We start from the raw sequence: 12,579 nt of genomic DNA on the forward strand, positions 1-12,579 counted from the left end.
CACCATAGAAAACAACCCCACCTCTTTCTTTGATAACAACAAAAGTAAAACTCTGTGGTTTCTTTTCCCTTTTTGTAGCAACAAAGAAGAGAAAGGGAAGCTCGAAGGCAACAAGAGCGTGAGCAAAGGCGGAGAGAACAGGAGGAAAAAAGACGTCTGGAAGAAATGGAGAGGAGGCGTAAGGAGGAGGAAGAGAGAAGAAGAGCAGAGGAGGAAAAGAGGAGGGTAGAAAGGGAGCAGGTGAGTCCATGATACAGATATATGTGCAATACGTTTGTTTCTTCTAAATTCTAATTTAATTTTTAAAAAAGTAGTAAGCCTAAATCAGCTTAGAGGCAATGTAACACTAACTCTTTCATCTTCGTTGTTTTTGACAGCAAGTGTACTAACATAGGATTGTAGGGCTTTATGGAAAATTCTGGCAGCCTCAATATTCTCTCAAAAAAAGAAGTCTTGTTGCAGTACTCATTCTAAATTCAGTTCATGCCCCTGGGCTGGACTAAAATCACCAGAACTGGCAAAATCATGACTGGGGCTGAAAACTGTTTCTAGGCTTGTCTTGCTGGATCAGTGGTTCTTGCAGGACATGCCCCTGATCAGGCCTCCCAAGAGAAGGGTAGCTCTGTTGTGTGTCAACTTCTGGCCCACAGAATTGGTCATTGGCATGAACTTTGAATACTCTGAATTTGAGATGGAATCTTTGAGCTGCAGAGGATTTTCCATCCTAAAACTTCAATATGCAATTTCCCTCTCTTACTCTGTTTAAAATCAGTAACGTATGCCCATTCAGGCAGCAAGTATATCTTAAGTTATGCCAGTGTGCCCTTAACACATTGAAAGTACAACTGAGAAACTTGTTAAACTGTGAAATTCAGCTGCTATATTCATGCATGAAATCTGCATGTTTTAAAATCCTTTAATAACTTCAATCAGGGTGATAATCAGAGCAATACTTACTGTGCATGTACTGCAAAATGCTGATTGCAAATAAAGGGCCAAAACTTTGTCCTAGAGGCTGATTGATTGTAAATTTCCCATTAACTTCAGGAATGCTGGGTTTGGCCTGACATACCTTAATTTTTTCTTACATAAATTCACTGTATTGAGATCACTGATGATTGTGTTACTGGGAAATTTTATTGTGTTTGTGTATGTTTCAAAGATTCTTGAGTCAAAAGGAGAGAAGACTAACCAATGGGAATAAATATATGGAAAATCTCTAATTACAGCATAGCAATTTGCTTTTGGGCAGACACCGGGTATTCCCCCAGCTGCTTTTTAAACTGTTGAAATGCTAATTACGCACAGTGCCAGTAATGACAAATGGTTAATTGGTGTGGCCAAGCTGAACCACTCTGAATTTTTATTCTTTTTTTTAGAAGAAAAGACACGTTCCCTCTTAGAATTTTTGTTAACTCAAACTGTGGCTCAGCCAATGTGCGTAACAGCAGTATGGTGTATCTCATCAGTCTGTCACAAGACTTTCTATAACTCCCATCACTGTATCACTGATCCATTAATTTCTTTATGCATACACTGTAAATGTGTGCGTGTGCTTGTGTGTGTGCGCATGCACATGTTACATACTTCCATTAATTGCATGATAGGATGTTACCGGCTTGGGTTTGGTGCTTCAGAGTTTGAGTTCTTCTAGGGGCTAGGTGAAGCGAGGGTAAATGTCTCGATCTGTTGAGGCTGCAGGTGAAGAGGTGGCTAGATGGCAAGAGCAAGCGAGTTTGGTCTAATTTCTGTTTCCTGGTGGATGTTTGTTTGTGTCATAACCATCGCATAATTCAGCAAGGCTGGCAGTGTTTGCTCAGGAGAGGCTTCTGGTGAGGGCGGCAGGGGAGACTCGGCAGGGCAGGTCCCAACTGCACTTGGCAGAGCCCGTTTGGGGGAGCTTGCTCCAGCTCTGCCTACACTATGCCTGGCTCTAGCTGTTGCTAACAGTTCATCGCACCAGTGCAACACACTAATGTTTAATACAACTTGCATGTGACTTTGTATTGGCTGTGTTGAGTCAGACTTGCTGTGTTTTAACTTACCAAAACCTTCAAGTGCATTTTGCTGCTTCTTGAAACCACTTCCAAAATACATAAATGAGCACTGGCCTGTGCCGGCAACATTTGCAGGAGTGCACATTTCAGAACAGGAGGGGCCAAAATGTCATGCTCAGGAGGCAGAGCTTCCTAAATTATTCTGCAGGCACTAATCCATCCTGAAGTGAGTTTCTCATTAAAGCTGAACTGGGGAAGTAGCGTGTGGTGTTCCACCCAGGGGGTTCTGATGCATTCCTTTTGAATAAATTTATTGCTGGGTAATTTCTATGTGACAGGAGTATATCAGGCGACAGCTAGAAGAGGAGCAGCGGCACTTGGAAATTCTACAGCAGCAGCTGCTCCAGGAGCAGGCCATGTTACTGGTAAAGCACTGTATCTGTTTTGTTCAGTAGCTATAGGATCCATTTATCCAGCCAGTCCTAGGCTTCCCTCAGTCGGGCACAGCTGCACTGACAGTATGACAACAAAGGAGCTTGATTAAAAGGCCATTTATGCTAGTGTTGTGGGCTGACAGGCACATATGAGAAGTGCTGTATGGTCACACTGCTTTCTGGGCAATAAGAGGAGGCTTTATGTTAAAGTGGAACAGTTCTGGTGTGGTGGTCGAGTTTCTGAACAGACCTTGGCATTCAGTGAAGAACTAGAGTGCTTGTGTTGCAGATCAAAAGCACACATGATATGTAAATCCACCCCAGGATACAATGGCCTAGTGTTGGTCTAAATCATTGTTTTATGAACTTAACACTGGATTTAGTATAAACAACTCTTTTTTTCCCTTTAATAAAAATCAGTTTTGTCATAACTCTCCAATCATGTCAAGCTTAGCAGTACACTCATGACTTTCCCAACATAAGACACAAGTCATATGGGTCTAACTTAGCTCTTGGTTACACGTTAACAATAAAACAAACAAACAAACAAACAAAACAGCAACCAGAAAGGTGCATTTTTAATGGGATTGGTAGGGACACGTCCACCTTACAGTCAGTGTCATGTCTTGAATTCCTCCCCCGTTCTCTCAAAGGAATACAGATGGCGAGAGATGGAGGAGCACCGGCAGGCAGAGCGACTCCAGCGGCAGCTGCAGCAGGAGCAAGCCTACCTCCTGTCACTGCAGCACGACCACAGGCGGCAGCAGCAGCAGCAACAGCAGCAGCAGCAACAGCAGCAGCAGCAAGAAAGAAATAAACAAAGCTATCATACCCCTGAGCCAAAATCCCACTATGAACCTGCTGAAAGAGCACGTGAGGTAAGTCCTGCTAGTGAACAGGAGTCTGCTAACTGCTTCTCTGCCTGCTGCCATCAGCATGACTGCAGTTCTGCTACACCAAAGCACCACCCATAAGGAGCAGGATATTTTAACTGTTGGTTACTGGTTTTCAAGCCCTAGGGCAACTTCCGAGTACTTCTGCTGCAATCACTGGAGTTCAGGCTTTTTGAGGTGTAAAAGTTGGAAAGAAGGTCTGGAAGGCTGCAGACTAAGGGGCCTGGTTTTGGAAGTATCATGTCAGGAAGTTGTATCTGTGCTTCATCAGACATGCTTTCTTAGGAACTGTTGGTCCAGTGGTCTGTGTCTCTGGCAAGTACTGGTGATTTGAAATTGAGAGGCAGTTGGAAAGCACAAACCTATGATGGATGTTAACACTCAGCACATTTGTACACATTTGGTGTTTTAACTTACACTTTTCAAAATTTCCTTCTCACGAACACAAACCTGAATTTCATTAGTTTCATTTCTGAAATGTTAAGTATTCTTTTCTGAGATCACGTTCCACTCTTTTGAAACTCTATGGTGCTGCCTTCTTCGACTTCAGGCACTTACAAGTTGATCTGAAGTGCTGTGTCTTTCAGTGAGTCTTCACTGGTCCATGAATAACATTGGTAAGCAAGTGAACACCTCTTTGATGTATATTGGCTCTCTTTCAGTGATCTTATTCTTGTGTTTCCCTTGAGCACCATACTGCCCACAAACCACCAGACTGGGCAATGTTAGTCCAAGCTCTTAATGGCATTCATCAGCTGCATGTGGGAACTAGATAAATACATTTTGGAACAAGAACAGAAAATATAGTTAGGCCTGCTAAACATGATAAAATAGCTCTTGGTTCAGCTTCATCCAGCAGTGCCTCTTAGTCTTTGAAGTATTATTGTTTGAGCTTGGTGGACACAAACTCATTTTATTCTAGATGCTGTTGTCCAGGTTCTTAAAAAACTATGTTTGCCCTATCTCATCCATTCTGTTTGATGGTTGCAGTATCTGATGTGTCTTTCTTACTTGGAAGAAGTTCAGACTTGTCTGGTATGTCATGGTGCAGACATGGAACCAGCCCTCTTGTCCTTGTTGTATGCTCTTGGCCCACCTCAATTAAAGCATAGCCAGTCTAGCACTTCTGTCCAGCCTGAATGCTGGCTGGGATTTAGAGGGATGCAGAACTGTATCTGCTTCATTTTCTTCTCAGAGCTGAAAAGGAGAGAAAAAGATTCAAGTGTTCCATCCTTTAGGAGAACCACTGACTCAGTTGTTTTTCCTGTTGTAGTCTTTCTTTTGTGATTGCTCTAGCCCAAAAGAGTAAAGACAGAAAAATTGATTAGTAGTCAGATCTTCCTAGAGACCATTGTGTAATAGTCTTTTAAAGAAATGTGATAGAAGGATAGCCATAAGGTCTTGATACCTGGCAGTGGGAATGGCACAATTTAATCCTAGCAGCAGGCATTAACTCTGACATCATTCTTTACATAAAACAGTGAATTGGAATGAGTGTTCTGTGCCTCATACTTTCAGCCAGAAAAAGTGTCCACCTACAGAGATGCTGATATTGGGATGGTAAGGTGAAGTGGACTGATCTTCCTGCTTGGCAAAGTTTATTGGTGATTAGTTTTCTTTCCTCATTGCAGTAGCAGTGAGGATATAAGGAAAAGGAATTCTAAGATTGGCTTAGGGAAACAGCAGGGAGCTTAGAACTTAATATCACTTCCACGTACAGACAGTCAGATGACTGGAATAGGACCTGTTTCTGTCCAGGAATGCACTCTATTTCCTTGCCACTAGTCTGGTTTTGAGGACATGTCGCTCATGCAGTTTATGTGCTTTGTAGAAGAAACTTCCTATAATCTACAGCTAGAGATGTGAAAACCTGTTGCTTCAGACAGAAAGACTTGAGGCTTTTCCTTATTCTATTCATAACAAGAAGTCTGGCCTGTTTTTTAGACTTCAAAGAATGCCTCTATGAAGTTGAACGCAGTGGTGAAAATGATTGCATGGTGAAGATGCTTGCCTCCATTATTGTTGTACTCTTCCCAAGACATTGTGTTTTTGTGTAGACCTTAACAGAAGCTTGTCTGCTTGTCCCTATAGGCAACCTGGTACTATCCTCAAATTTTGGAATGCAGAGACAGGTTGGGTTTGTAGAGGAGCCCACCTGAGGCGAGGAGTCTGGAAACTTGCCTGTCTTCTGGAGGCCAGTCTCTCCAGACCATCACTCCTAGGGAGCATTAGGAAATCATCCCAATACTGGTTTTGTGCTCTGGGCACAAGGGCTAAAGCAAATTAAATCATCCCAAGCTTCCAGTTTGATCTTTGGTGCTTTGATAAAATACTGGGAGTTTAGCATTCCTCAGAGGCAGCTTACCTGGCACATGCTGCCTTGGTTCTAGCAACAGACTTTCTTAGGAAATGAGAGGCTGTTTCCTTTCTGCCTGTAGCCTCCCTCCATCTATTGTCCTTCATACGTCTCACTTTGTTGTCAGTGTTGTGGCCTTGATAGAGGTGACATTTCTGCATGGGGACCTTGCTTGATGCTCTGCTGAGGACTGAGAACATTCTGATTTAGTCTTCCCTTCAGCAAGCTCTTGAGGTTAACATAAGATCAATTTACACCTTCCTGAGAACAGGAAACAAACTGATGGGACTGTCCTCTACAGCCTTTGAGTTTGTGCTGAGAGTATTTGATAAGAGAGATAAGATCTACACTTTTGAGCCTAAAGCTGAAGAGACTCCAGTATTACCTGGTAGAGAAACATCTCCTGTCTCTTCTTCTGTTGCTGAAGAGAAAAGCACAGGAAAGCAGATAATCCAAAACCATTGCTTGCATAAGGTGGACAGCTAAAGTAAGGGATAGCAGTGGGAAATACTTTTATATTGTAAAGTTGTTTCTGTTTAGGTATATCTTTTTTATTATCTGTGAGGAAAGTACTCATGGAAAATTAGTCTAGGCAGAAAGAAGGCCCATAATGGTCTTTCATCATATCTCACATCTTGCTACCTCCTGTATCTCCTCTCTCCCTAGTATGGATTATCCATATCAGCCTACTTGGAGCTTTGGTATAGTTCACTCAGTGAATTTGCTGGCAAAAGTGGTATGGAAAAAATCCTGCCAAACCCCAAATGTATTTGCTTTCTTTGTAGTAAAGAAAAGGTGGTACTCCCCTTTGTATTTCTACTGTAATTGGTTTTACTGACTCAAGGCTTAACCTCCATTTATTTTGGCTTAGGTGGAGGAGAGATTTAGAAAAACTAATCAGGGCTCCCCTGAAGCACAGTCTAAACAGATGGGCAAAGTGTTGGAGCCACCAGTGCCTTCAAGATCAGAGTCCTTTTCCAATGGAAACTCAGAACCTGCTCAGCCTGCCCTGCAGAGGCCAATGGAGCCCCAGGTAAGTGCCCAGGAAAATCTTGGTGAGCCTGCAGGGAATGCAGAAGTCCTAACGTGTTTCCTTCAGATTCGCAGATCTTTGCACTTAAAAAGCCTTTTGTAAAGGGTAGTACTATTACACAAAACAGCTTATTGTGTAGATTTGCTCTATGTCTATTTTTGCTGATTTTATTGATAAACTGATGGATTTGTGGGTTTTGTGTATTTTTTTGGTTTGGGTTTTTTCATGTTAGAGCTAGACTAGTACTGTTGTACCCCATTATTATCTGTGCAGCAGTGACACAGTGAGTTAAATGCTGGTGGCAGTTGCAGAGCATTTTGCAATTCAGAATTTGCTCTGTGCAAGGTTTTTACTACTAAAAAGGATGCTCAGGAAAAAAGTGCACTTGCTTGGTTTTTAAAATTCTTGCAGAAAAAAGCTAACTAAACAAGTGGGTTTTAGCAGTGTGAGCACTGTTTCAAAGAGTTTGCAAAACACGTCTAAGAAAAGCAAGTTTGTTGTCAGTAGGCCTGCAGTTGCTAAATAAAACTCTGTACCACCCCTGGAAAATCAAGAAGAGGTTGAAATCACTAAGCTGCATGGTAGCCATTGTTCTTTTGTTTTCTAACCAAGAGCCTTTGGATCATGACACCTGATCTCATAGGAGTTATGGCATGAATTGAAAAAGTAACCTTTGTCTAAAAGTTAGACATAGCCCATGAATTCTGAGCAGTGTAGGTATGCTAAATTAAACTGTAGAGTTCTGCATTTAGTTCCTCTGTTTCCATGCAGAATTTTCATAAAGTCTGTTGATGACAGTGCAAGCTAAAACCATCCCTGATTGTGACTAGGTATTGCCACTCTTTTGGACAACAGGAGAATATGAACAGACGGAAGAGTGGGAGAAATCAGGACAGAACTTCATCTCTTGCTCATTATTTCCTGGCTTTTATTCAAATCTCTATGACTATTTCAAAATATTGGACTTGTATCTTCATACTCTGTGCCAATTACTTTTAAAGTCTGTGTCTTTCACTCTTATTAAGGATAATCAGGCTCTTCAACAGCTGTGTGTATTAAAATTGAGGAAATAATAATAATATAAAAACAAATACAGCCAGCCTACTGAAACTGGGATTGAAAGCAAAGTTTTGCTTAATCATTAGGAGTGAAAACAGCATGTTCCTCAGTTGTGACTTTTTCTCCTCCTTAGTTTCAGAAATTAACTCTGAAACACAGGCTTATGCACAAAGAGGAAGTAGGCTGAAGGGAATATGGATTTCAGTGGAAATCCTAATGGAGTTTTAACTCCTTAGTCACTGTTATGCCTTCTTAGTGTGTGTAATTGAATATGTGTGCATGTAAATGTGTGTGTGTATTTTGTGTATAAATATGTATATATGTACAGTATATGGTACATATATGGTGTAAGTATAATATGCATTGTACATATGTATACTATATACAATATATATTATGTTTTTTATATATATTGCAATAACTGTAAAGGAATAAAGGCTTTGTGTTATGGTCTTTCTCCAAAAGTTTCAAGCTGTATCCAGTCCCTGAATTTGTTAGAAAAAGTAATTGTCTGTTGGTTTACCCAATTTACAGCATTCTTTAATTTTGTACATTGCTCCAATTGGATGTCCACTTCAAATTTCCCAGCCCACCATGAGACCTGGCCAAAGCCCACTGAAGACCAGGGAACAGAAGGTGACTTCTGTCTTGAGTGGCCTTTGAACTCAGGCTCATGGTGCAGATATTGGATCTCCTTTCCCTCTGGGCACCAGTGTACGTGTGTGTGGAGAGCGCATCACACAGAAATTGCATATGTGCTGTATTTTCAGTCTGTTACGTTCCTTGGGCGCTTGCCTTGCTTTTAAGTGCATCGATTCCACCCCACGCTTACCTAATGCCATAACCAATTTGTCTCTGCCTGCCCCACCTGCCTTTATTCTGTGTTAATTGGAAAGCCGGTTATACTGAGCGCATTGAATGTTTTATGTTTTGTTTTCTTGTAAGGTACAGTGGTCCCATCTGGCATCTCTCAAGAACAATGTTTCCCCTGTCTCGCGATCCCATTCCTTCAGTGACCCTTCTCCCAAATTTGCTCATCACCATCTTCGTTCCCAGGACCCATATCCACCTTCACGCAGTGAAGTGCTTAATCAGAGTTCTGACTCTAAGTCGGAGGTACCCGACCCCACCCAAAAGGCTTGGGCTAGATCAGACAGTGACGAGGTGCCTCCAAGGGTAAGGAGTAGAAAGACAGATGTGTGCTATTTTTTTATTATTAATTACAGTTTTCTTAAGGATGTGATGCCCTGGGCACTGGGAAGACCGTGCCCTTGTGCCAGCACTGGTAACAGTATTTTGGAAGGCAGTTCTTAATGTAGGTATTCAGCCAATGGGTTAATGATAATCAACCTGAAGTACAATATTGAAGCTTCATATAAAATTGGTAATTATTAATAGAATGCAGCTATTTCAGAGAAACAATTTATTATGCAAAGTTAACAAATAATTACCATATTCAGGAAAGAATTCAAAATATCCCTGAGGTTATTGCTCAGAGTTAATATTCCTCTTCATTGGTTTGTAACCCAAACTATGAATCATACACTTATTTAAAATTAAGATGGATCTGAACAAAAAGGAAACATTCAATATATTTCCTCCTCCTCTCCCCCTTCCATCCCCCTTCCCATCCACTGGGATTTGCTTCTTCTGAGTATATTCTTGCTCCCCCCCACCAGTCTTTGCCTTCTGCTGATCCATTCCCGGGCATTTGTTTGGTTCCCTTGAGCTTATTCTCCTAATTCTCATGCTGTTTCAGCAAATTGCTTTGTGCCTCCCCTGCTTCAGTCAAAATGCCATATTCTTTTCAGATGTCTCAGTAGTTGGGAGGGTAGCGGGGCGTGTACGTGTTCGTGTGATAACCATTAAACACTATTTAATGTTAAGACTAAACATCGAGTTCTATTCAAATTCTGAACAGCATCACAGCTAAGGCTTTTGGCTTTGTGGGTGTTTGTTCACTGCTTTTGGTCATTGATGATAGCTTGTACTTAGAACATGTTGTTAAGATCTTAAGAATATATTTTGTGGCAGGAGAAGTTTTATCTTCCTGTCCTGTCTGTCCTCTTCATGGGTTTAACAGAACCTTTTTTCTCCCAAGGTACCTGTGAGAACAACGTCCCGATCACCAGTCCTGTCCCGCCGTGATTCCCCGCTGCAGGGCACTGGCCAGCAAAATAACCAAGCAGGTCAAAGGAATTCCACGAGGTTTGTAAGACTATGTGTCCTTGCTTTTCTTGAATTGGAAGGAAAAGGCATATGGGAAGCCAGGCATTTCCAGACAGCTTTTGGCAATGCTTGTAGGATGTGAAAAGAAGATGGTGTTGGATCCCTTTTCAGTAATGATTGATTTCTCTTGATGTGGCACATGTGTCAACAAATGCTGACAAAATTTCTTCTTTCCTCTTCTCATTTGAGTTGCCTACCCCGTAATTCTTGCAATAATTTCAAATGTCTTTCAAATTTTGGAACAAATGTGGTTGTTTATGAATATCTTGCCTTTTGGTGCAACACGTCAGCTTGGGAATACCGTGGGGATTACTGGCAGCAGGAGGGCTTGTAACATCTAAAGTGAAGAGAGCTCAGAAATTTTCTGGCCTCTTAGCCAGAACCAGATTTTAAGAGGGGGAAAAAGCCTCCCTGGGCTGTTACACAGAGCACCCAAGGTCAGGAAGGGGGAGGAGGGAGCTGACTCTGGAGCTCAACAGAGCAACATGGGCAGCCCACCATGGAATTAGCTCACTGGATAGGGGTGAGGATATTCTGGTGTTCTTTTTGGTTTGTGTTTAGTACCTAGGACACTTCTGATGCAATTTTAAACCTGCTGCATGCAGGCTGAGAGAATTGTCCACTTCAGGTTATATACATAAGAAAGGCAGGTAGATAACTCCAAATAAAAGGAGTAGCTTATACCCACCAAAACGTTTTTTTGACCATCATAAATACGGTAATAGTTATTTCAAAGGGAGCTACTGCCTGGGTTGTGAAGCATTACTGATGCCCTGATCTCAGCATTAGAGTGTTCTTTCAGTTGACTTATTAGCAAAACACTGAGAGAGAGTGATGCTTCACTTTAGAGCAGGGAATCTGGGACTGAAGTGTGTGTGACAAAGAGTTTCTTTCCTCCCTTGTTACAGCAATATAGAGCCTCGTCTGCTGTGGGAAAGGGTGGAGAAGCTTGTACCAAGGCCAGGCAGTGGCAGTTCTTCTGGCTCAAGCAACTCTGGCTCACAACCTGGCTCCCACCCTGGCTCTCAGAGCGGGTCTGGAGAGCGGTTCAGGATGAGATGTAAGTCCTTCTCCTACCCTCTGTAACAGTGTGTTTCAAATTTTATGAAGCTGTGAAGCACTCAGTAATTAAAGATGATAACCCTCACAGGAAACCACCTTTGAACATGCGGTGTCAGAGTTGGGTTGGCTTTCTGTACCCTCTTGGCCATATATCCTTGCTTGGGAAAGGCAGCAGGCACAGAAATTGTTGTCAAACTGTTTGTTTCATTGTTCTTGAATTCACATCCAGGCACTGCTGCACTTTCCTATGTGCAAACAGCCCAGTCTCCATGCCCTCACAGCTCCCTCCCTTCCTCATGTGTGCAAGGGCACATTTTGATACTTGTTGGTGGTTGTTGACAGCATGCAGACTGCCATGGATAGGTCTCAGCTGGACTACATTGTATGATGATGGAGGTTTTCCAGCTTGTGGCCACACTTGGCTCTTTGACTTACAATTGTTGTGACCATTTACTTTGGCTTCAGACATAGGTCAGTTGCACCTATGCAAATCACAGCTTATGGTGTTTTTTGTACAGTCCTTCAGGGACAATGTAGTGGTGAACCAGTGAAACTTAGGTCTTGTGGTCAGACACCCCTAATAGTCACCTCCCATGTCTTCCTCACTCCAGAGTAAAGTAAGAAAACATACTTTAGCTCCGTGCTTAATCTACTTTGTTCTGTGTTCCTTTTGGGGTCTTGGCACGTGCAGCGTCATCCAAATCAGAGGGTTCGCCATCACAGCGCCATGAAAGTGCACCTAAAAAGCCCGAAGAGAAAAAGGAAGTCTTCAGACCTATCAAGCCTGCTGTAAGTTGCATCCTCCTCCCCTGTCCTCCTTCTCTTTCAGGTAGATTGACAAAAAGTACACTGAGAGCTTCGTTCAGTGCCATCAGGGTGAACATCAGCTGGAGTTGATGTTGATCAGCTGGGTCTAGCAGCATGTTCTGGGCTGTGCAATTGCCTGTGCACATCAGTACTGCAAACATTAGATTTTGCACTGCTTCTGGGATTGATTTCTGCTCTCTGGACTTCTTCCTTCCTAATCCATGCCTTTCTCTCTTTCAATCTTGTGCTTCCTTCCTGGGGCTGGACCAATGATCGTGCATTTGACCTGAATGTGCCAATGCTGGGCTGAATGGTGCAGGGAGAAGTGGTAAGACCTTAAATGTTTCCTACTTTCTGTGAAAGATTTCTGACATTTTCTACATCTGGCTGCTATTAGAATTGATTACAGCTCTGTGTCCAGTTGTATCTTGGGAAGCTCATTGGTTTTTCACAGTATTTCTATCTTTCCTTGAAACTTTCCTCAGTAGCCATATCTCTTATGATACTGCAGTTAGTCATAAATCAGGATGGTTGGGTTTCAAGAGTATGCACATTTTTCTATGATATGGCAAGACCCCTTTAGGTTGGCTTTTCTGGTGTATGAATTTATGAGAAAGTGAGTTTTGGTAACTGTTAGGAATGAGTAAGTCAAAGGAAACAGTACTGCTGGGGCAGTGGAAACACGGAGGTGAACAAACTTGGACACTAA

The 12,579-nt window shown here is 42.2% G+C and overlaps 1 protein-coding gene across 4 annotated transcripts in view; it reads left to right on the top strand.

Moving 5' to 3' along the window:
• Window positions 1-12,579, top strand: part of MAP4K4 (mitogen-activated protein kinase kinase kinase kinase 4) — a 163,360-nt gene that overhangs the window by 127,907 nt on the left and 22,874 nt on the right. For 2 of the 4 annotated variants that reach the window (XM_066545248.1, XM_066545249.1), the window contains exons 13-21: window positions 79-240; window positions 2,336-2,422; window positions 3,085-3,309; window positions 6,552-6,713; window positions 8,718-8,948; window positions 9,874-9,980; window positions 10,910-11,061; window positions 11,755-11,852; window positions 12,190-12,198. In XM_066545248.1, coding sequence (XP_066401345.1) covers window positions 79-240; window positions 2,336-2,422; window positions 3,085-3,309; window positions 6,552-6,713; window positions 8,718-8,948; window positions 9,874-9,980; window positions 10,910-11,061; window positions 11,755-11,852; window positions 12,190-12,198 — 1,233 coding nt within the window. The remainder of the gene's footprint in view (window positions 1-78; window positions 241-2,335; window positions 2,423-3,084; window positions 3,310-6,551; window positions 6,714-8,717; window positions 8,949-9,873; window positions 9,981-10,909; window positions 11,062-11,754; window positions 11,853-12,189; window positions 12,199-12,579) is intronic. The other 2 variants (XM_066545250.1, XM_066545251.1) reach the window with 1 other exon arrangement.

The sequence above is a fragment of the Molothrus aeneus genome, chromosome 2, assembly GCF_037042795.1.
Source record: "Molothrus aeneus isolate 106 chromosome 2, BPBGC_Maene_1.0, whole genome shotgun sequence".
Taxonomy (NCBI): domain Eukaryota; kingdom Metazoa; phylum Chordata; class Aves; order Passeriformes; family Icteridae; genus Molothrus; species Molothrus aeneus.